This window comes from Malaclemys terrapin, chromosome 3 (genome assembly GCF_027887155.1).
Source record: "Malaclemys terrapin pileata isolate rMalTer1 chromosome 3, rMalTer1.hap1, whole genome shotgun sequence".
Taxonomy (NCBI): Eukaryota; Metazoa; Chordata; order Testudines; family Emydidae; genus Malaclemys; species Malaclemys terrapin.
The window spans coordinates 90,760,727-90,784,979 of record NC_071507.1 but is presented as its reverse complement, the minus strand read 5'-3'; the positions used below and the strand labels follow the sequence as shown (position 1 = coordinate 90,784,979).

Below are 24,253 nucleotides of genomic sequence, written 5' to 3'. Positions count from 1 at the left end.
ACCATAGCATACAAAGGTGACTTGCAAAACAAAATGTTTGGAGTCAATCAGCACAAACTGCTGAAGTACTGTAAAGCCAATATACAAAAAGAAACTTTGAAGTTGATCCTGCCTGTGGGCTGGGTGTATATTCCAGCAGTGGTTGCTATGCTGTGATATTCCAACATATAGCATTCTGTGTGTCACAGCTGCTAGCATGTAGGGACCTAAAATGAAAAGGCAAAATATTAGTTTTTAGTTCTTTATACACTGAATGTACCTCTTTGCTGGGTAAGTGGAGAGTATTCAGCACATTAGTGAAGCGATAGAGCAGGCGTGGCCAACCTGTGGCTCTGGAGCCACATGCACTCTTGAGAAGTTTAATATGCGGCTCCTGTATAAGGACCAACTCCGGGGCTGGAGCTTCAGGCGCCAACTTTCCAATGTGCCTGGGGGTGCTCACTGCTCAACCCCTGGCTCTGCCACAGGCCCTGCCCCCACTCCACCCCTTCCCACACCCTCCCCGGCGCCTGCCATGCCCTTGCTCCTCTCAGCCTCCTGCATGCCATGAAACAGCTGATAGGGAGGTGCGGGAGGTGCTGACCGGTGGGGCGGGCAGTGGGTGGGAGACGCTGGGAATGGGGGTGGGGGAGCTGATATGGGGCTGCTGACGTATTACTGTGGCTCTTTGACAATGTACATTGTCCTTCTCAGGCTCAAGTTGGCCATCCCTGCAATAGACTTTATCATTTTGCTTTGCACATGACCTTTAAGGCAGCTTTGCAAAACTCTGCTTGCCCAGAGTGTCTAGTATCCCCAGATTGCACAGTGTGTAGCATACTGGGGCTCTGTATATGTAGTGCAAAATAAATGGTGCCTGATCTAAAGACCTTGCAGTTTAAATAGACAAGACAGACAAAGAGGGAAACCAGTGACATACAGAGGTGAAGTGACTTGCCCAAAGTCACACAAGGGGCCAGAGAGTGTTGGCGAGTAGATTTTTGTGCCTGGGCTTGTACATTTGTATAACCATTTTTATAACCATTTTCCAAGTCTCCTTTAAAGTCTAATATGTGGACCACAGAATAACTTAAAACCTTTTTAAAAGTTTATATAAGCTACATTTTATCCATAATATCTGTTATGGGGGAGGAAATTAAGTTAGTTGCGCGTTTTTAGAACTTGCTTTCCTTTTTCCTGAGGCAAAAACCAGATGAAGGAGAAATAAATTAGCTAATTAGCAATCATTAATCTCTTCTTAATTTAGCAAGTTTAGTCAGCTACAAACATGCATAGTCTTCAAAAAATAAAGAAGCTTGCAGTGGATTGAGTCAATTGATGAATTTACTGTAAAGTCTTAAACAAAGGGAAGTTAACCTATGTTGGTTTCATCCTCCTTTTTTTGCCTTAGTGTGTGGTTTGGCACGTATGATCGCACTTTGAGAATGTACAGTGCTTCTTCTTTATCCTGTAACTTAGTACCAAGCATGAGGAACAGTAGGCTGCTTTAGCTCTATTTTCATTTATTGAAATTTTCATAACAATATCGAGGTTGGAGGAGGCAGCGAGGCATGAATTAGCCTTAATCTTTCTAAGGTGGTGCAGTGGAATTTGCAATGGCTTGGCCAGTAAACTTGAGAAAGCCAGTGGATTCATCTGTAAGACTTTTATGCAATATTTTATGCAATTTTATGCAAGTACTAGTAATTTATGTTATGCAAATTTTATCAGCTTCCTCTTAATATACTAATTTATCTTTTATTATCTTGTAGTGGAAAACCTACAACCCATCTTTTTCACAAGTGGAAATCTGGTTCCGATTTGTCTTTGTAGTTCTTACTTTCATGGTCACTGTGAGTACAGTCTCTTACTTAACTTTTTTTGGAGGGCTGGGATAGGTGTGCAGGTGGCTAATTCAACTGCTACCCAGTCCTGTGTTTGGTATCATAGCTCTCAACATTAGCAAAGCCTCCTACTGTGCATGTGCAAAACCATTTTTAAAAATACTTATAATTCAGTTTGCTTTAAAATTTCTGCAAACAATGGAAGGTTTCTGCAAACAACCTGAATTTTCAAGTCCAGCTGTGTTTGAGTGTTTTTTGGATTGGGTGGTATTGCAAATGGGGAAAATCATATACTTTGTACAACTCAAACGTTTGAAAGAATATTGCTCAGACTTTCAAGAAAAAACTCACCTCGGGGCTGAGACCAAGTAATGAAATATTTCTGAAAAACTGGAGTGGAAAATTTCTGACATAATGAATGAAAACACTGGGTTAGAATGAAAGTCCTAATGTAATTTTGAATGTAGTGGATGTTGCTACACACTTTCTAGAATAATGTATGTGAGAGAAAGAGTGTGTGTGTGTGTGCACGCGCACACACCTTTTATCAAGTAACAATGAATGTGGAACATGACCTGACCTGTCAGTGAAGTTTGTTGGCTAGCTTAGGCAGATATTGGTATGTTGTTATAGTCTATATAGTAATATCAAACAGTAAATTGGCAGCATCACACAAATGATGCTGATTTGTGCAGTAGCAGCTGGTTTCCATTTCAGGCTGTCCCAGAGGTTAAGTAACTTGCTCAAGGTCACACAACATATCAGAATGAGAAATAGAACCTTGGAGACCTGACTCCCAGTGATAAAGTCTACTCAACAGAGCACACTTCCTTTTGAGTAACATTGTTAGTGTATTAGTCTCTGTTAGCTCTGCTAAGGCTAGGAAGGACAAGATAGATGAAGGTTGATGTATGTAATATAGTAACTGGCAGTTGCCAATAAAATTTTTGGTTTTTTTTGCAGTGTCTGTTTGCACATTCCCTCCGGAAATTTTCCATGAGGGACTGGGGAATTGAACAGAAATGGATGTCCATCCTCCTTCCCCTGTTGCTGCTTTACAATGGTATTTGTGTGTGTGTATATATATTATGCCATTTTTGTAGGGTTCTCTTGCAATCAGCTTGACCCCTTTAAAATATGTGACTGCTTATAAAAATTCAGCTATGTACTCACTGAATTTCTTTAAAAACATACAAATAAATCCCTTCTTTTCAATAGGCCAGACGCCATGATAATCAGATGGGTTTCATTTCCTTTCAGTCTTTCAAATAAATGTTGTTCCTGTTTGTTTAAAATTCTGAATCAGATAAATGTTGTATTATCAGTTTTAAAGGTGGTAGTATTATCCAGCCTCTGCATTTAACTGAGCATCTCTCTGGAGGCACTGAGATACCAGTAGCTCTTCAATTAAGCATGGAGGTTGCTTTTAGTCTCTAGCTTGTAAACCAAGCCAAATTGCTAGAGATCCAGTAGATATCAAAATAGCATTTGGCCCTGTAATGAGGTGTACTGGCTCTTTTAAGAGGTGGCCCAGAGGACCCTGTTCCAAGGAATTTGAATGAACCAAGACCCAGGAAGTGGCATGGTGGCAGAAGAGAGGAGACCATCCCAGGGAATTAGAAGTTGGGTGGGAGGAAAGCACCAGGACACTGTTCCTTTTAAGGGCCCAGGCCTTGTAGTGTAAGGTGGGGCAGAGCTCCCCTCACTTCCAGGCAGTTAGGAGGAGCTCTTCACAGGAGGCCAGTGAATAGACTGCCTTCTCCCTCAGAATAGGGGAGAGACGTTGACAGGAGAAGTGAGCCAGAGCTGGAAAGCTAAAATCTCGGGAGAGACAGTTATGAGAAGCAACCTTGTGAAGAACAGGCTATGGATGGCAGAAGAGCCAGAGAGAAGTATGAACCTTTGGATTGCAGTGATGGACTTTATTGATGGGACTGTTTGCGGGCATTAAACCAGCCCCAGCTGGAGTCTGTGGGGAGTCTGTAAGTGGTCCTGATGAGAGAGAACAGAGGGGGCTTGCTGCAAAGGGAACTCTGGCCATGAGGGACTGCTCAGGCAGCAGCAGCTGTGTTACATGTCCCCAGGAACTTTAACACTAGAACTACACTGAGACCTGACTTTAGGCAACCAGCAAGAAACAGTTGTGTAGTAGGTGCCCTCTAACTAAAGGGCTAACAAAACATGAACTCTACTGGAAATCTTGGGGAAAATCTTAAAGTGATTGCTTAGCACAGGGAGGAGTACCGGTTGGAGGTGCCTTGTATTTGTTATGAACTTTCAGATTTAACCAACTGCAGTGCCACTTACTTTCTAAGATTTTGAAAAATCTGCTTGTTCTCTGAAGACTCTTTGGGTTTTTTCCACCTTTGATTAACGGGTAAAATTGAAAAAGAAAATAAAATTCTATGATTTTTCTTCCATTCTGTTACAGATCCATTTTTCCCCCTCTCATTCTTGGTGAACAGTTGGTTTCCTGGAATGCTTGATGACCTCTTTCAGTCAGTGTTTCTGTGTGCACTGCTGCTGTTCTGGCTCTGTGTCTACCATGGGATAAGAGTGCAGGTAAGGAGAGGACAATTACTCAGTACTTGCTGCAGAGATATTAGCATTAATTCAGTTTTGCATTATGTAGTTTTAATTTTTCTCCCTGATTTATGTGGTACACTTTTTCCAAGTGGTTAACAAAATGAAATCATGCCTAATATGAAAGTGTTCACAAAACTAATTCTATACACAGTGTAATGTGACTTTTTATTCTGTCCCGTATGCTAAACTCAATTCTTCCATTTTATTTCAGATCAGTTGTTTTATATATTCTGGCTCATTGTTTAATGGATTCACAGAGTGACTAAGCTGTTGTGAAAGCCTGATGTAGTGTTATACTGTTTGCATTATGACCTGAATATGTGATTTGTGGTTAGCCATTTGGGTGCTTTGTCCCTTGTGCTAGGGAAGAGACAGGGCTCTGTTATAGAGCAGTGTTTCTCCACTTTTTTGATACCAGGGATCGGCTTGCTGCCTTCCTTAAACTGTGTCAGGGAGATCTCCGGGACCGGCATAGAGAATGCTGTCATGTGACTTTGAGGCTAAAATGATTAGCAGTGAAATACTGAGCTATTCTGGCAGAACCTTATTGGCATGGTTCACACCTTCTCAGCTCTTATTCTAGACTAGTTGCAGAGCAACTCTGCGGTAGTTTCCACTTGGTTCATATTTGGAAAGCTATTTTTTTGCAATCATACATTTTACAATCTTAAAAAAATAAAAAAAGAGAACTCAAATTCTGGAGCACAATTTTAAGGAAAGAAGTGGATTTTGTAGCTGCAGAATCAATGAAGTGTGTCAGATCTTGTAATATCCTCACTTTGTTTTAACATACATGTGATTATAACAGTTTTTATACACTCTGTAGTGAGCTTTGGATCTTGCAAAATAAATTGCAGATGCTGCTTTTTTGGGAGTGAACCCAAAGTATGGCTTGTAACAAAGTGGCCTTAGGCGGGACACTACTGAGAATATCAATTCAGGACAAATTGCTTAGAGCAGGGCAGTTACAGCCCAAGGCTGTGGTTCCTTCACTGCTGAGGCACACCAACCAGCCAAACAGAGAGGACCTCGGTTTTACCCCACTGGCTAACCAGAAGTCAGGCAAGCAATTCCTCAGACACTCCAGTTTCTCAGTGTCACTACTAGCGCCACTCCTTATGGGGATGAATGGTTATGAAAACCAGTATACCAGTAAAAGAAAAAAGGTTCTCCTGATCCCAAAGGACTAAGCTCCAGACCTAGGTCAATATACCAGTCAGATCTTACCCAAAATCACGCTGTTGCCAATCGTTTAGAATCTAACATCTAAAGGTTTATTCATAAAAAGAAAGAAATATAGATGAGAGTTAAAATTGGTTACATGGAATTAATTACATACAGTAATGGCAAAGTTCTTGGTTCAGGCTTGTTAGCAGTGATGGAATAAATTGCTGGCTTAAGTAAAGTCTCTGGAGCACATCCGCAGCTTGGGTGGGTCATTCAGTCCATTGTTCAGAGCTTCAGTTTGTAGCACAGTTCCTCCAGAGGTAAGAAGCAGGATTGAAGACAAAATGGAGAAGATGCAGCTGCTTTTTATAGTCTCTTGCCATGCAACCTGTGCTTCCTTTGTTCCAAAACAAAGCTGCCCAGCACATGGCCTGAAAGCCTTAGAGTCCTCTCTGTAGGCATGCCCCTGCAAGCCTTGCTGAGTCATAAGGTGTATCTGCCATCTCTCAATGGGTCAGTTGTATAGCTGATGGTCTTTAATGGGCCATCAAGCAGGCTAGGCAGTGCTGATGCCAAACTGTCTGGGGTGTCACCCAGAAGCATAGCACAAGTTTGAAATACAGACAGTATAGAGCCAATACTTGTAACTTTAAATACAAAAATGATACAAGCATACAGATAGCATAATCATAACCAGCAAATCATAACCTTTTCATAGACACATTGACCTCCTTTGTACGAGATTTGGTGCCACTATAGGACCTTGGTTGCATCAATGATCTATACCGTCATAGTTCATGTCAATAACGTCACATGGATGTTCCTATTTTAATGTGTTGAGAACTAACATTCTCTCTCAGGTGAATTCAGATATTCTTAACCTGTCTTCTGTTTCCCCAACAGGGAGAAAGGAAATGCTTAACATTCTATTTTCCCAAATTCTTTATCGTTGGGCTTCTGTGGTTGGCCTGTGTTACATTAGGAATATGGCAAACGTAAGTAATTTCCATTTGCACTAAGTTTTAGTGAGAAAAAGCTGTTCAGGAAAGAGCAGGTGGTTTACAATTAGTGATGTCTGTCTTTTGAAGTTTTGATTGTGATCTGGAAATGGATAAATTGAGCTACACCAGTTCTGTCAGATCTTCCCATTTTGTAAACTGAGACTAACTCTCTAATGGCTGCCCTAATAACACACACCTACATAAATTTCACAGCCAGTGCATAATGGCTCCCTACAATACATTCTCCAGTGTTTTGGTCAATTTAGAACAGGATTCCAAGTAGTAGAGCTTCCCCTTCTCTTGAAAAGGCCAGGCAGAGGCCTTACTGATAGGATATGTTGGTTTGTTCAATTTTATTCCATTATGCCAAGTGCTATACCCTCTTAGACCATGCTGAACCTCGCATCTCAGTATTTACACTCTACATATATTTGTAAACTGTCCTACTCACCTCATCAAGCTGTTGTTTAGCCAAGTAATACATGTTTAATTTTTCCTCTTGTATCAGTCCCTCTGACCTTTGAATAATTTGTGTTGCTCTTTTCTGAATTCCTTCCAATTTGATAAGCTAACATAAAGATAGAAACATCCTGCTCCCAGACAACTACCCCACCATTTGGGTGATGTGGCTTTCTAAGGCACATTACCCACAATTGTGTCCCTCTTATATTTTTGCTTTTTTGGGGGGAAGTAAATGAGGGGGTAGTTAAGGTGGAAAGCTATGCAGCTTCAGGAAAATGCTATTGAAATCAGAGACTGCCCTTCTGTCCTAAAACGGATACATGCTTGATAAATGAGTGAAGAGTCTGATCCTGCATTTTTTCATTGCTCCAATCAAACTCAATAAATCTGTGAAACCCAAGTTTTGTAGGAAATTACTATGTTTTAAAGTAGCCAAAAATACGGAAAATGAATAAAGAATAGCTGAAAACTCAGAATCCCAACATACATGATAGGTAAAATCAATGGGTCAGATCCTCAGCTGGTATAAATCCATGTGTCTCCATTTAAAATCAGTATAACTACCAGTTTACACCAGCTGAGGATCTGGCCCAATATCCATAATCTCAGTATAACAAGACTAGAATTCCAGTAGTGTCTTTTGTCAATGCATGTTTCTGGTTTAACCTGATACCATTAGAACTGTGATTACTTCCTGATCTTTGATCTTTTCTAGTGTTAATGAACTACATGATCCAACATACCAGTTCAGGGTTGACACAGGTAATTTTCAGGTAAGTTTGAATCAAACTTTTTTGACACTTCCGTATGGATTTTGTATGTCACTCAGGTAAGACTGGGGAAGAGGTGTGTGAAGAGATCTGGCAGGTATTTAGTATTACGTTATATTATATATTCTTCAGGCTGAAATGTAACTATTTTCTTTGCTGTAAAACTGTAAAGAACACCTAGTGCTGAATGGAAGATCTGAAGACTGAACAATTTTCCTTAAAATAGTGAAAATATATTTTTAGATTTTTTGTTTGGCTAATGCAAATGTCTTTAAAATGGACTTGTATGTTTATAGAAAGATGCTCCCTCCATTGCATATTCTGTACTGGAAACATGGAATGTTTCCTTTTGGATGAAGAGGCGTGTGTCTATAGGCCTACTGCACTATTAAGAAAGAAGACCATAGTGTGAATGTTGAGCTGTCACCACAGGGAAGACCATTTGGAACTGTTTGCAATTGAGTAGTTTCTGGTTAGAAATCACCCAGGGCATCTTGGATCTCATCAGAAATATAGTCATTACCTTTCAGTGAGCCAAAAATGAGCTCCTTGTTAGGCCTCCTAGTTCTCCACCACCTTCTATTCTCAGAACATTTGGCTTTCTCAGTAAATCTCCATTTTCCCTTCTGTAGGAGAAATCAGTTCTGTACAGCCTCCTGTTGCTTCTCAGAGCTGTGTGGCCATTTTTAGAAAACTTCTGAGATTTGAACTATTTCAACTGAAAGAAGTGGCCTTTGAAACACCCTCTCCACTGCACTACATCCCAAAATTGACAAAACCACCACAGCCACTTCTGCTACAGACAAGGGAGTATCATGCTTCCTTCCTCCAGCCTAATTGCCCTGAACAAATGGATCATGCTTTTGGAGATGGTGGTTTCTGTCTCTGGGATGGATTTGAAGGAAGAAAGAATAGGATAAATCTTGTTCAGTAAAACTAAATAATAGTTTTTTCTATTGCAGGGAATGAAAATCTTCTTCCTTGTGGTGGCAACTGTATATATCTTGTACCTTTTGTTCCTGATAGTGAGGGCGTGTTCAGAGCTTCGCAACATGCCTTATGTTGGTAAGCAGTACTTTCTTCGTGTTTCCTTCAAATGGGTTTCCCCCAAGGATGGCTAGATATTTGGGGCAGGGGGTGAAAGCTCTCAAATAACTGACAATTGTTCTTAATCCTTCCAGATCTCAGGTTAAAATTCTTGACTGCATTGACCTTTGTAGTTCTTGTCATTAGGTAAGACTTGTTTAAAGTACATATTCTCTGCATTGTAATATTTTATAGCTTTGTAAAACTTTCTTAAAGAAAAACGGTTCTTGGCAATCAAGTTATCGGTAAAATAGTGCACCCTCAGAGCAGGTTATCCATTCACAACTTTCTCTGGATTCATTCTTAAAAATGCCACTGCATCCAAACTACATTTTAAAATCTTGCACGCTACTGGCACTCACCAAATAATAAATTCCACCACTCAGTTCCATAATCAATAGATCTTGCTGTCCTTATTTTTCCAAAAAATTCCTACTGATATCCCACTACAGCAGTGCTGTGGATCTTGGGACGTGCATGGCCCTCTGTTTATAAAAAAAAATAAAGAGCCTTTTTTAAAAGCAAATGCACTGACTCAGCTAGCACTGTGATGCACTGTTGCTGTCCAGGCAGACTGTTGAGACAGATTTCATAATTTGTTTCTCAGAACGGTAGAGCTCAAGAAGCTTGTGAGATGGTCACAAGGCTTTCATACTTTTTCTTTTGAAAGTCTGCCATTAAATTCTGTCTTTAGCCCAGGAAAGCCAGTGGGGCACCAACAATGCCTGTTTTTAAGGGATGCAGAGAGTTTAGTTAACCTAGACTCTGGGGCAAATGGCCTCTAGAAGAGGGGAAGGAGAAAGGGAAAGAACATTGATAACCCAAAATGAAGACATCCCACTCTGATCTGTTTAATGTCTTGAATCAACGAGGCCAAGATGAGATTGGTGAACTGGCAGTGAAGCTCTTGGGTAAGTAGAATGATGAGTGACTAAAAACCTGCTCTGTATGCCTGCATTAAAAAAAATACAATTGCACTGATCATCTGGGAGAGTTGAGCAGTCTGTAAACGCTCAAACTTCTGCTGTGATTTGTGGAGTCCCACACCTGACTCTCCATGACATGAAAATGGTTTGCCTTTTGGAAAAAATGTAGATTGACTTATGTTGCTCTTTTATGGCAGCCTTAAAATGTTGCAAAAGGGGAATGTGTATAAGAACCGTAAACATATGGGATTGTTCCATTCAGCTAATGGGGTTGATGATGTCATTATGAACGGTGTTTGAAAGCAAGGAGCTATTACTCTAAACTTAAGTGGTATATCTAGAATATTCTTATCAGAGGGAAAACTGTTTCCGTCTAGAACAGACTAAGCAAATGTGGTTTACAGCATCAACAGTTAAGAGGAGACTGAACCTGTTTTGGGACAGATTTGGTGTTAGACCTTGGAAAGAGATGGTATCCACTCTGATTAAATCTGAGGCAGCCAAGGGCTAAATATAGGTCACCAATTTCTATACTATTGCTTGTGGCTGCATTTATTTTCATCCTGGAGATGCAGCCCTCAGCGGTGAGAAGACCTGGTATGCGTCAGTCTGTGAGGGTCATCAGAACAAGAGGGAGCATTTCATGTTGGGACTTGTAATATCCATGAGGCACACCTCTATATTAAAATGGGGGCAGCTGCAATCGACTTCACTCTTATGTAAATTAGGTAAAACCTTTTGGGTCCTGGCAAGCTGCCAATGCAGCCCACATTGTGGTTGCCCCTGTAAATCAATTTTTTCTAAAGCAGTATTGTGGTCGCTGCCTATAACCAGGAGTGGTTTGCTAATCTGCCCTCTGGTGAGCACCTCTTGCTCTGTAACCTCCTTTTGTGAGGTATTTAGAGTGAACTGTCCACTACTACCACCATCACATTGATCAGACTGTAGTTATGGACATGTATCTACCAGAGAGAAGTCCACCCTGCAGAATTATCTGCAAGGCAGCATTCACCTTCTGTGGAGTTTCATGTGCTGAACTGTTGTGGTCAAAGACACCCACGCAGTGATTTTAGTTCAATGATTCAAGCCTGAGGCCAGTTTATTGACATACATACCAGTGCACTGGGATGCAGTCCGAAGACTAACACACCGAGGACCGCTCGCAGGCGGGTTTTTATTTCATTAAACCACAAGCAAAGTACAAACAATACATCATGAGTTAAGAAATTGGGGTTGGGGGTCAGCCCCCCCCTCCTCCACCCGGTACCCTCCTCATTATTTCCCATGAGCTGGGTGTTTATTTGGGTAGCAGGGCGCTTGGTGGTTTTCCCCAGGGGTGGTACTTGGCACCAGTTTGGATACCTTTCTCGGCAAGGCACATGTTATTTTCCGGGGCTTTTCGGTTAAGGGGATTTTATCAGGGGATGCTAAAAGAAGATCTATGATTAGCTAATTTTGCAGATAGCTGGAATTGGAAAACTTTGCAGATAGCTGCAACTGCAAGAATGAATAGCTCTTTGCAAAGGCAATTTCTTAATGTAAGCGGATATTCTATTTTTCCAGCGGTTTCATAAACTTGCGGTTATTATATTGCTAAAGCAGTTTCTGTTGTAACCTTTAGCATTGTTCTGTGTTTTTCTTCCCCCCCGCCCCCTCTTCTGGCCATTACCCTTGACCGAGTTTGGCAGAGAACCGTGTTGTTCAGTCTTGCACAGACTTAGGCCTGTACTGCTCTGTGTAAGGGCAGTCAGCATAACAGATCTCTGTTGGAGGGTTTATTTTGGGGCCTTCAGATTCACAGCTTTGGCTACTAAAAGAAGGCCCCCCCGTTCTATTTCTCCACAGAACATAAGAACGGCCATACTGCGTCAGACCAAAGGTCTGCCTAGCCCAATATCCTGTCTTCTGACAGTAGCCAATGCCAGGTGCCCCAGAGGGAATGAACAGGTAATCATCAAATGATCCATTCCCTGTAACTCATTCCCAGCTTCTTGCAAACAGAAGCTAGGGACACCATCCCTGCCCATCCTGGCTAATAACCATTGATGGACCTATCCTCCATGAATTTATCTAGTTCTTTTTTGAACCCTGTTATAGTCTTGGCCTTCACAACATCCTCAGGCAAAGAGTTCCACAGGTTGATTGTGCGTTGTGTGAAGAAATACTTCCTTTTGTTTGTTTTAAACCTGCTGCCTATTAATTTCATTTGGTGACCCCTACTTCTTGTGTTTATAAGGAGGAGTAAATAACACTTACTTATTTACTTTCTTCACACCAGTCATGATTTTATAGACCTCTATCATATCCCCACTTAGTCATCTCTTTTCCAAGCTGAAAAGTCCCAGTTTTATTAATCTCTCCTCATACAGAAGCTATTCCATATCCCTAATCATTTTTGTTGCCCTTTTCTGAACCTTTTCCAATTCAGAGATATCTTTCTGAGATGGGGTAACCACATCTGTTCGCAGTATTCAAGATGTGGGCGTACCATGGATTTATATAGAGGCAATATGGTATTTTCTGTCTTATCTATCCCTTTCTTAATGATTCCCAACATTCTGTTCACTTTTTTGACTGCCGCTGCATATTAAGTGAGTGTTTTCAGAGAATTATCCACAATGAATTCAAGGTAGCTTTCTTGAGTGGTAACAGCTTATTTAGACCCCATCATTTTATATGTATAGTTGGGATCCTGACAGAATGTGAAATCAAAGATTGGGGTGAGTTGTCAATGTTGTTTTTCTAAACTAGGTTCTAATACACACCTTCCATCACTGTAGGGTCAAATCATTGCTGACTTTTGTGGATTGTGCTTTATGGGAAACCCAGGAAAAAATAAGTTAAATTTTCCCATCCTTCGACTGACTGACTTCTAATTCAGAATGTTTTTTGAAATTAAGAGTGTGAAATCAAATGTCTCTTAGAATAAATAGCTGAATAGATTTGTCACATTAGTATAAGACAAAGTGCTATTTTTTCTTATAACTCTGTTCTTACCCCTTCCCCATTACTCACCTCATCAAATGTTGTTACAGTTCAGTGCATATAGCCACAGTGTCTGTCTTGCCTCCCACAGCATTGTTATACTTTATCTACGCTTTGGAGCACGAGTTCTACAGGACAACTTCGTAGCTGAGCTTTCAACTCATTATCAGAATTATATCCTTCCATTGTGGCTTCCAGTCATTTAGGAATATTGGTAACTTGTTTCAGTTAAGTGAATGTACAGAGACGATGGCTCAGCAGTTGTCTTTCACCACTAGATCACCAGTTCAAATCCAACCCGGGTTGGTAGTGACTGCAAATTGTTATTTTCTGATGGTTATTCATGATGGCTGCCAAATTAATGTGTTGGTTTCAATCCAACTCTCTGAACAGCTGTCCACGTCACAAAATCCACAGCCATAATTGGCACTCTGGAATGTGCACGAAGACAGGACAAGTTTCTTTCCCATATATGTGTAGTAGGTTATCCCTTCAGAGCAGGGCCGAGTCATATTGGAAGGACACTGGGGGGTAATTTACATGGATGCTGCCTATGCTGACCATATTCTGTAGCTAGCCGATGTCTGCAAATTGGCATAGTTATTAAATTCACTTAAAAGTATGATGGGCTGCGTAATTGGAGGAGGTAGGAAGTAGTTCTGCAAACTGCCATCTTACATTTTCCAGTTCAGGGCTGAGTTTCCAATACAGAAGGAAAATATTATTGCAGGATCATGGTACAACTGAAGAGTGTTCATGCATATCTTGCTACAGTTCAATCTTGTCTATGCTGGCAATTTTGGGGAAATCTCCATTTGTTGTGGTACAGCTCCTCTGGTGTAGTGACAGCTGGAGTATTATGAAAGACTTGTCACTAGCATGTTTACTACCATGTTGTTTAGACCCATTCAGTGCAGGTCTAGATAACCGAGAGAGGGCATATGGGAGTAAGGTTGGGTGGGGAAGGTGGAAGCAAAGCTAGTCTACTCTAGAGTTTCCACCAGTGGGAGATATTCCCAAAACTGCTGGTTTAGAAACAGCATTTGCACAGTACTAATTTGATAGTCAAGCAGTTGGCTCCATCTCATTCATTATAAAGTACAGTTTTTTTAGATACATTAAATTTTACAGATGGGGAAGCCAATTTTCCAGATGTTGCCAGCTGGTGTCTGTGTTGGAGCCAGGATTAGACTTGTATTTCTGATCTGCAACTCAAACCACTGGAGTACAGTTCTCTGTAGATTCTGAAACTGGCTGTGTGACCGGAAGTGCCCAATATCCTCTAGAAAATGACTGCTGAACTTTTCTATAACTAGTGGAAACTAAAATAGAGAACTTTAATGGGGTACCTTAAAAACAAGGGGAACAGCCCCACCATGTCATAGTGTTCTATCTGATTGCAGTCACTCCTCCCTCCCACCCAGTTAACTTAATCTAAGACAATGCCAAACTAAACATCAGTGTCCCAAAACTTTTTTAACAGTACACAGTTAATACTCTTCATACTTTGGAAGTGCTGGGCAAAAGTCATCAAGCTTTCCCAAAAATGTTGTTGCGGGGAGAATCCTGCCTAATGTTTGGTTTATTCAAAATTAATATGTACTTAGCTGTACTGTGTAATATCCTTGACTATTATTACCAGCAGAATTCTTATCATTCTATGGTTTACTCAACTTCTATCTCTACACCTTAGCCTTTGTGTATTCCCCATCAAAGAATGCACTGTATGGTAAGTGACCTACTGTAAAATTTTCCAGATTGCTGCTGAGATCTGGCATGCCTATAGAGGTCATCAAATCTTCACATGTTGGCTATTTCATTAGCACTTCATTTTGTTCTGTGTATATGAGCAGCTTATGGTGGCTTCAAATAGCCAGTAACAATAGAAACATGCATTGATCTAATCCATGAAAATTTTACATTTATTGTATGTGCCTCTTAATATTGTGTAGCTTTAGGACACTCAATAATAAATATGGCTACTGGATGTCTTCTGCTTTAACCATTGAATGTAAGTATGCTGGGCAGCTAGCATGTACTACATACATGGGGAGGGCCTTATTTATTGGGGCAGAGCAGTTTCTCACTAAACTGATTTTGGAACTAAGGTGAATGGAGCTGCTTCAGGAATCCCATACTTCCATTATAGGAGATGCAACTAGCTAGCTGGCTGGCTGGGAACAAATATTTACATCTGTTCCTGGGTTAGAAGAATTCAAAAGCATGCAGAAGGTATTGGATCTTGTGGCAAACCATTAGGGGCTAGATTTCACTCTGTAACTCTACTGACTTCAGTGCAATTGTCAACTTACACCAGGGATATACTTAGCCCCAAGACTTCACAGGCCTATGCCAGGCAACCTGGAGAGGTGGTATTGTAGACAGCCAATGGAAAGAGTGTGTGCATCCTTCCATTCCAGCATGAAGTTACAGCAGTACCTTCCTCCTCCCTGTGTGAAAGTGAAAAATATATGCCCTAAGTTATAACACCTTAGATAGGCATTAATGACCAAACAATTATTAGATTTCATTACTTTTGGAACTTTAGTCATAAATAAGGGAAAGGGACTGAAATGTGTTATAAAATCTGCTTATACTTCTCAACCAGATTCTTTATTGACTAATGTGTTCTAAAATATCAGGTATAAGTAATGTGGGCAGGTGAAATTGTACCTGGGAAGAAATAATGATGCTAATAATAATAGAGAATATCCATCTCCTGGAGTTTTTAGACAAGGGTGTCAACTTCAGCTGTTATGAATGCTGACATACTGTGAGATGGGGGTTGAAGAGTTTAAATCACAGATTCCAATCCCTTCCTTGCCAGGGTAAAACTCCAGGCTGAATCCCAGTTATAACTTCCTTGGAAACTACAAAGTCTCTCCCTTCAGTTCTGGATAAAAGTCTAATCTAAAAGTTTGAAGTCAGGAATGCAATTTTCTGGTTAAATAAAACCATATCTATATTTTCCAGAGTCACAGTTGAAAGACAATCCTGCCTTTTCTATGCTGAATGATTCAGATGATGATGTGATTTATGGGTAAGTAACACAATTGTGAAAAATCTATTGGTGATTCAGGGGGTGTGGAGTTGCTGTATTTAATATAAAAAGTTTAAGGACCTGGTGGGTTGTTCTTAGTGAAAATCCAAACCTGCTGACTACAGAATGGAAGACAACTGTAGCTTGAGTCTTCTATTTTGGGGCACTTTACTCCAAAATATGATTGTAATGAGGTTTCACACTATCTTGGTTTCTTTTTTTCCTGTTGAAAAAGGGACTGCCATGACACTGATACTAAAAGATACATTCCCTACTTGTAGGTGTGAGGGCAATGGCAGGCTGCAGTGAGAGGGAGTATGTGGGTGGCAGGGTTTGGGAAGAGAATACCCTGGCAGAAGGGACTAGATGGGAAACGAGTGCTGGAGTCAGGTTGGCAGGATGCAGGTTGCAGTAGGAGGGAATAGATTGAGAGCTGGGCCATACTTAAAATGGCCACTGCTGTAGGGCAGGACAATTGCTATTTTAGATACCTAATATTCATTAAAAATATTAATAATCGAATCCAATGCAATTGCCCGAGTTCAGATTCTGAACTCAACAGTAGTATTAGTATTTACATAGCATCTAGAGGCCCAGCCAGGGCCCCGTTGTGCTTGATGCTGGACAAACACTCAGTAAAAACAGTTCCTATCCTTGAGGGCTTACGGACTTTGTAAAAAAAGGAAAAAAAAAAAAAGCCACACAACAGGTAGGTGAAAGAGTTAGAACATGTTTCGCATAGATTAGTTATGTGTAGCTTGTAGGGATAGCTTTTTTGTCTTTGCTTTTGTGTGTGTTTTAGTTTTGATCAGTAGCAGCAGTCCCAGCTTGCCTCCTGATTAGCTGTTGTCCGCAGTCCCATGGGTGTCACAGTAAAGACAAGTCTACACTTACAGCGGCATGTAAAGTAACACATTGCACACCCAGCTAGCACAGCTATAAGTAGCGGTGTAGATGGTGAGGTATGGCATTCTACTTGCATAAGCCACATATGCCTGAACCCCTAGGAGGTATGTACCCTGTACGGCTCTCTACATGCCCAAGCAGCGCTTTCCATGTCTACACTTCTATTTTTAGCGCTGTCCCACTGCCTCCCTGCATTACGCACTGCAGTGACGAAGCCTGTCTTTCACTCTGGCATGTAGCTCCATCGGTTGTGCCTGTACTCTACATGCTGCTGCAAGTGTAGACAAGGCATAGAAGCAAACCTTGAGGAAGAATTTGGAGATTAGGATTATGTATTGCTCACGTCTTTTAACTGAAATGCATTCTTTTGGATTAGTGAATCCTTGTGAATGATGACGGCCCAAATTATTGTAGAACTGGTTTAGTACCTTTTCTCTGTTTACATGAAACTAAGTAGCTGGCCATTGGGTTCAGGATGTTTACAAATATCTGTTTGTTAACAGGAGTGACTATGAAGAAATGCCACTTCAGAATGGTCAAGCCATTAGAGCCAAGTACAAGGAGGAATCAGACAGTGATTGAGTTCACGTGGAGGAGACTTGCTTATGAGAATGAAAGTGATCTTGAGGTTTTTCCTAGATGACCACTACCTTGGCTTTCTTATAAATCTGCTTTCAACTGAACACTATCTCCCAAGGAAGGACTTCCTATTTATTTCTGTTTACAGAGTTAAAACAAAACTGAAGGAAAAATGGAAATGCTTGAAAAGTTTGTGGTGGAGGCTTCTAAGAAACCAAATTCTCTCTTTACACTAGGTTTAGAAAATGTCACATACAGGATTTCTGTGGAGAACAGACTGCTAAAACAATGAGGCTTTCAGAGTCTGGTTCCAACTAAGTGTGTCACTGAGTATATGCTGATTTAAAATTGCTTCCTTGTTGTCCGTTTTTAGAGGATTATGTACAGCACATCATCTTCACTCCTGATGCAGCTTGTGTTAGCTATTGTGTACAGTGTCCACTGGTGATAAAGTGCCTCTCTTTCTTCTTCCCTTCCTCACCCTGCCCATCTGAGTTGGAGGTACGAAATGGCAGGTATTTCCACTGATTTCTGAGAAACCACAAGCTTTATTGCTTCTGCTTCAAGGGGGAAGCATTCACAGTTCAGTGGTCAGCTCTGTAATTGACTGGAGTTCATAAAATGGAAGTTTGCCAAATATCTACAGTTATGACTGTGAGACAGGTATAAATGTTCAAGTTCTGTTGAGGCCAAAATTTATAAACAGAATAATATATTATAAACAGCAGTGCAAAATAATTTGCAAGGGTTTCTCTTAGAATGATCAAAACAAAATAAGACAAAAATAAGTTAAAACGTCTAGTTTAAATATTTTAAACTGTTGCAAACCTTGGTGGGAAATCCATCTGTGTTGGGGGCAGAGGAGGGAGAAAATTGTTACATTTCCTACAATGGGTACAATATTCAACTTAATATTTTTAACACAAACATTCTTTTAATTGCAAGATCCTTTCCTAAATTAGGATTTTTCATGCAGTCTTCTCATAGCTGTTTTAAAAAAAAAGTAGTTTATAAGGACAATCACTTTTGATGACATGTTGAACAAATATACAAAAGTGTGTTCTTCAGCATGTTCTGTAGATAGCTCAACCTCTTCATCTTTAGACACACCTAAATAGCTATACTTAAAATGCCTGCTGCTTACAAGTATCTTTTTGACTGTCCCTTTTCAGGCTATGCTAGAACAGCGTGCTATAGAACTTCAGAGTATTTATTAGAATATTGCTCATCATGATATTTAAATGTGTATTTCAATTTCCCTACCACAGTATAGCTTTTTTTTAAAGGGAGGCTGTCAATTTCTATTAACTTTTTTTAAAGTTTAGTATTTTCAGGTATGCCACCTATCCCTGGAGTCTTTCTGTGGTTTCACAATCACCATTTTCTTACTGTTTCTCTTCCCTGTTGCTGTATGAAATACCCAAACTAACAAATGGGGAAACTGACAGCATATAGAGAACAAACAGTGATTTTGATCTATATGCAAAGACCTGTCTACATTAGGGAATTGAACTGGTTTAATCATAAAAGTTCACTGTGTCCACAATGAACATGCTGAATTGCATTGGGAACCATTGCAGGTTTGTCTTGCATTCACATTAGAACTGTTCTAAACCACTTCATCTGCAATAACCTCTGGGTATCTGTTTCATGGTTCAGGAGCAATGCATTCTGGGAGACTTGACCAGGGTGCTATGGGAGGACTAGTTGACTACTACAGCTAGTCTGTATTCTCAAAGGCATTTAAAATGGTTCTGACAAAACAGCATTTAGTTCTGCTGAAAGCAAGTGGAATACAAACTATATTTAGCATGCTTGTGTAAACCATTTTGTGGCTATGAAATGTAACATACTAGGAAGTTGAAAAGATATCTAGCACAGTAAATGTCTCTTGTGTAGACCAAAGCCAAGAGAAGGCCAAACTACTGTCATGTGCACAAAGTAAAGAAACAGAACAAATAGATTCTCTCCTCTCTTCCCCCCCCCCCCCCCCCCCACCACACACACACATACACACACAAATCCTCCGCCCAGCATGGTAGGTGTTACTCGTAACAATATTTGGAAAAATTCTGAGAGAGTTAAATTGTCTTTGTAAACTGCAGTAGTTGTTGCACCTTTAACAACTCCTTTTAGCTAACTTAGCCTTTTTTTAATACACGGTTGTGTTTTAGATGCTTTTTTAATCCAACGGAAAAACAGACTGGCTTCTCTTTTTCTAAAACAAGAAAGCAAGAATAATCCAGGTCTTGCTTGTACTTGAGTTTGACTTTGTAAAGTCAAGCTCAGGATCCAATCACTGACATTCCCTATACACCCAAAATTTCCATGGACTTTCATGGGAGTCGGGGGTGGGAGGCGGCAACACAAGGATCAGGCAGATTTTTATGCAGATTTTTACTTGTGCATTCAAAGCTTTTTGGCACTTTAATACTATTTTATTCCTCTTATAAGTCATTTTTTGATTTGCTAAAATATTTTTCCATGTAGGATATTTGAGTTTTACTAATGCTGCTTACTATAATCCAGGATGCTTGTGATATAATATATTAAGTCTGACTTTATTAAATGTTTTTTTTATTCCATTAACTAAAGAAAACATTTTTTAAAAATTCAACTTCAAGAAATCATGATATTTAGAATTTGAGAAATTTTCCTAGGCTGGTTTGTCCCTTTATTATTCTTTGTTTTGTTATTACATTGCTCGTTAGAGGAACAAAAATAGGACTAGGATGGGGAAATGTGCACTTTAAAAAACAAAGTTATTTATCTTGTTAATGAATTATTTTGTAGAAATCCTGCATTGAACTGCCTTTCCCCATGCATAGAGCCCTACACAGATACAAAATTTATATCGGCATCCAAGCTGCAAAAATGATCTGTGGATATCCACACCCGCAGATATAAAGCGGATATCTGCAGATTTGCAGGGTTTTAGAAAGAAAATTTGGATCGGCATCCATCCACGATCTGCAAAAAATCATCCACAGATGTAGATAGCTGCAGATATAAAGCAATATCTATGGCTTTGCTGGGCTGTACTCCTGCATACTGTATTTTATACTCAAAAAATGTTACATTGTAACTTAGCAAGTTTGGCTAAAGCTGCACAGCATTAAATTCACTACCTACCTAGTAAATAGGCAGAAGCAGTAAAGCTGTCTCCCTGGCAAGAGATCACACATTTCATGCCTTGTGGCGATGAATATTGAAAACTGCACAAAGATACAATTTGGAACCAAAGATTACTCTGAGGAATTCTCTTGTGGCAACAAGATGGATTGTAAATATTTTGTGGGGAGTTGTATTCATGTGTCTCTACGCAGTGTGTTGTGCTATTTGACCCAAGAATTAAATGAAAGGTGTCTATGTAAGAAATTCACTTGGCTAGCTGTGTATTTTCCATATGGCCAGCGGAAAAGTCAATAAGGGAAGTATATTTTGTAAAGCTGAATTTTTTTTTTTCTTCAGGAACCCTAGTTAAGTCAAAGTGCACTTCTGCTGGGCTGTTAAAACACAACTAATAAAAACTGGGGTGGATTTCCCTCTCTCCCCCATTTCAGGCGTTCATGTAATAATTCCAAATTAAACCTTTTCAAGAATGATGATTAGAACATAGGAAAATTAATAATGTATACAAAATACATCCACAATGTACTGGGTTATGGCAAAAATGAGATACTTCCTCTTTTACAACACTGAGGATTTTTTACTTGCAAAAATCTTTCTTGTGCACTATGTGGAAGCCAAATGCCACTGGCCCTGGTGTTACCCGCTCAATTTAGGGCACTGTGTCTATACCCTATGGAGGCTCAAGGTGTGACCAAGTCAGTTTAGGCACCCCCATTCTTTCCCTTCCGAGGGCTCAGGAAGAAACCAGGTCAATTTAAGTAAGAGCCCTTTCCCTGGGGGTTAAGGGCTCTATGGGTCTGTGGAACTTTTTCCCAGTGAAAGAGCCTTACACAGTTGTGCTCTAAACATCTATTTATTAGCAACATGCACAGAATACATATACCAAGCAAATCTCTTATGCTCACCACTCCTCCTATACAGACAAATTTCACCCAATGACCAGTTAAGATTCATTCATTTGTGGGGTCCCTGTGATGCCTCTGCATATCAGGGTTGTACAGAAGGGTCAGAGTTCCAGCAGCTTGATGTTGAACTGCAGTCTGGAAATGGTTCCCAAAGAGCATTGCTTTTCATTTATATTATATAGGTAAAACTAGATCCCTCCTTCAAAGCTATCACATTATCCCACACTCCTAAACAAACAACATTTTAACCAGTTACGCACTGGCATCTGTGTGTCCTCCTTGATGCCCAAGTTCTTTACATTTTATCTTTCGTACCCAAATTGTGATCATCTCTATATGTGCAGATAGTCAGTGCTTATCTTACCATTTGTTGAGTCTCTTTCTGTATCCTCCCTAATTTCCCAGCATCTTTACAACTTGGTTGTAACCAAGTGGTTATAACTGTTAGGGACATTCCTAAGGTGGAGGTGCTTTAGCAGCAGCAGAACATTCCTTTTTTTTCAAGTTTAGTGGTGAACACCCTGAGTTTCACCCAAGGCAGGTCTAATATGTGGGGGTGTTGATCAGGTCTCAGGCGTACACTGGTGATTCAGGTATTGTTAGGTCCTGAACTCTCATGCACAGTTTTGCTGTTGTATTGGCTTTAAGACATCATCAGTATTAAGGCTGCCTGGGAAACTAATATCCTGTTCTCTATGGCCAAGGAGGGGAAGTATAACCCAGAGGAATACATTAGGGAAGAGAAATCTTTGTTAAACTGGATTTTCATTCTTAACCAAAGGTAGCAGAGAGCATGAACTGCTTTGGGAAGATTGTTTTGAAATGAAAGGATTCTTGACTTGATATCTTTCTTTGATCCAAAAGGCAATTATTGTAAGCCTGCTTCTTCCCTTTTTGCCATATGTCCTGACTGTGCCAGTAACTGCTATACACTACACAAAACCCTCATGCTATTGTAAAACATTTTTTAAAGTTTGTAAATATATGTAAAATGAAGCAAAACTATGGTATACCAAAATGGTATAGAATGTGTAAGATAAATATTCTGTTAATGAGAAGCTGTAAATATGGTGCTGCTTTGAGAAGGTATGTATTAGTATTGTGTTTTAGGGGAACTGGTTAATAAGTCATTTATTTACACTGGAAATCTTTCTGGTATAGAATACACAGCAAACCTGATTGTTTACCTTCAGCAAAAATTGGGTGCTGATACATGGAAGACTTCATGTGCATTAAATATGTTAATAAATAGTTTTCATACTGTATCTTTACACTTGCATTTGGGTTTCATTTTCCTTCCATTAGGTAGTGATGATCTAGCACTATTTTAATTTACAGGTACAAAAGACAGCCTTGTGTGCATACATACTAAACTGATACTGTCCTAGCAGCAGAAACGTTTAATTATTAGCAATAGAAATATTTAACATATCAGTGTAGACTTGAAGAGATTCTTTACTATCTAGAATTAGAGATAGGAAAATAACCAGATACACATGCTAACCAGTGCTCACAGGGGGTGCTTTGACATTAAGTTCTGCAAAAAGTAATTAGGAATCAAAGTGATTAAGTTTAACCATTAAGATTGCAAAGAAAACTTTACAAAGATGAGCAGTAAGAGGGTCCTCTGAGACTGAAGAGACAAAGTGGGGTGGGGCTAGCTTTTGTCTAGCTCACTGTTAACTCTAGAACCTAATGACAAGTATTTCAAGGTGCTTTATTTTAGAAATAGCAAGCTAATGTACAAGATATAGTGTATCAATGCCATCTCATCAAATGCCTTCCAGTCACCACTAGTCAGGAAAAATACACTGTTTAAAATTACCTCAGCCCAATGTCAACTATATAATGTAGAAAGAAGCCTGGTAGCATGCCCCAGGGTTCCAGGCTTGGATCTGGTTTTGGTTACTGTGACAGGCAGTACGCAGATGTCAGGCTAGATTACGTTCTGATTAGATGCCCTGAGCAGGTATTTGCAAGTACCACACTAACTTGTCAAATACCTTTATTTAGTTACCTCTGCTTGGACTAAACTGGTCTAGGCCTCAGTCAAGATTACTAAAGACCTCAGAGTATGCAAAAATCAATCAACCTCAAAGATTATTAGTCTTTATCTGCCCCATTAGTTGTGCTTAAAATCCTACTATTGAAATGTGGGTACAGTATCATTAGAAGATGTTCTTACCCTAAGCACTTTACAGTCTAGGGTCATAATCCTGGAAATACATGTGGTTAATGAGTATTCAGAGTTAAGTAGATTTCCCATTGATAAAGTTAAGCATGTGTGTTTGCAAAATTCAGTCGTAAGTTGGATCTAACATGACAAAGGGAGAGATGATGTCAATTTGGTCAGCAAATGCATTTCTTCCTCTTACAAATAGGACTGAGAATTTTGTTCCCTTCTACACCACACACTCACAAAACATTAATAATGTAATGGCCACACCAAAAAGCTTTACTTAGCCTGTAAATGTTTAATCAGCACAGGAAGTGTATCCCCTGTGCTTAAAAGGATAAAAACTGCAATATTAATCATAGCATTGACACTTCATTTCACTTGAATTCTGAAAACTCAAGTGTGATGTTCCCAGAGTGAGTACCAGCCTCAGGGTAGACTGTTAAAACAACCAGCTCACAAACCCCAAATTGATCAGAAGTTCAAGGGCAAACTCCAGACATACTAATAGCCTTAACTAGTCAGATAGTCCTTGGAGAGGCTGGTTTATTTTGCCACCTAGGTGAGTATCTGTGAGATAGATGGCCCTTGAGAAACAGCAAGACTCAGTAATATTCAGGGTACTTTTAGTCCAAGGACCAGTGACTTACCTCAGATCAATTGCACCTTAAAGTTTACACCAAGGACAATCCTTGTATACAATTTTATT

The 24,253-nt window shown here is 39.9% G+C and overlaps 1 protein-coding gene across 4 annotated transcripts in view; it reads left to right on the top strand.

Moving 5' to 3' along the window:
* Positions 1-22,639, top strand: part of TMEM181 (transmembrane protein 181) — a 62,704-nt gene extending 40,065 nt beyond the window's left edge. For all 4 annotated transcript variants that reach the window (XM_054022289.1, XM_054022286.1, XM_054022288.1 and 1 more), the window contains exons 7-17: positions 1,752-1,832; positions 2,787-2,886; positions 4,255-4,385; positions 6,480-6,571; positions 7,755-7,812; positions 8,772-8,874; positions 8,991-9,042; positions 12,898-12,980; positions 14,446-14,535; positions 15,780-15,846; positions 17,256-22,639. In XM_054022289.1, the coding sequence (XP_053878264.1) occupies positions 1,752-1,832; positions 2,787-2,886; positions 4,255-4,385; positions 6,480-6,571; positions 7,755-7,812; positions 8,772-8,874; positions 8,991-9,042; positions 12,898-12,980; positions 14,446-14,535; positions 15,780-15,846; positions 17,256-17,334 (936 nt within the window). In that variant the 3' untranslated portion in view covers positions 17,335-22,639. The remainder of the gene's footprint in view (positions 1-1,751; positions 1,833-2,786; positions 2,887-4,254; positions 4,386-6,479; positions 6,572-7,754; positions 7,813-8,771; positions 8,875-8,990; positions 9,043-12,897; positions 12,981-14,445; positions 14,536-15,779; positions 15,847-17,255) is intronic.
* Positions 22,640-24,253: the final 1,614 nt, after the last annotated feature.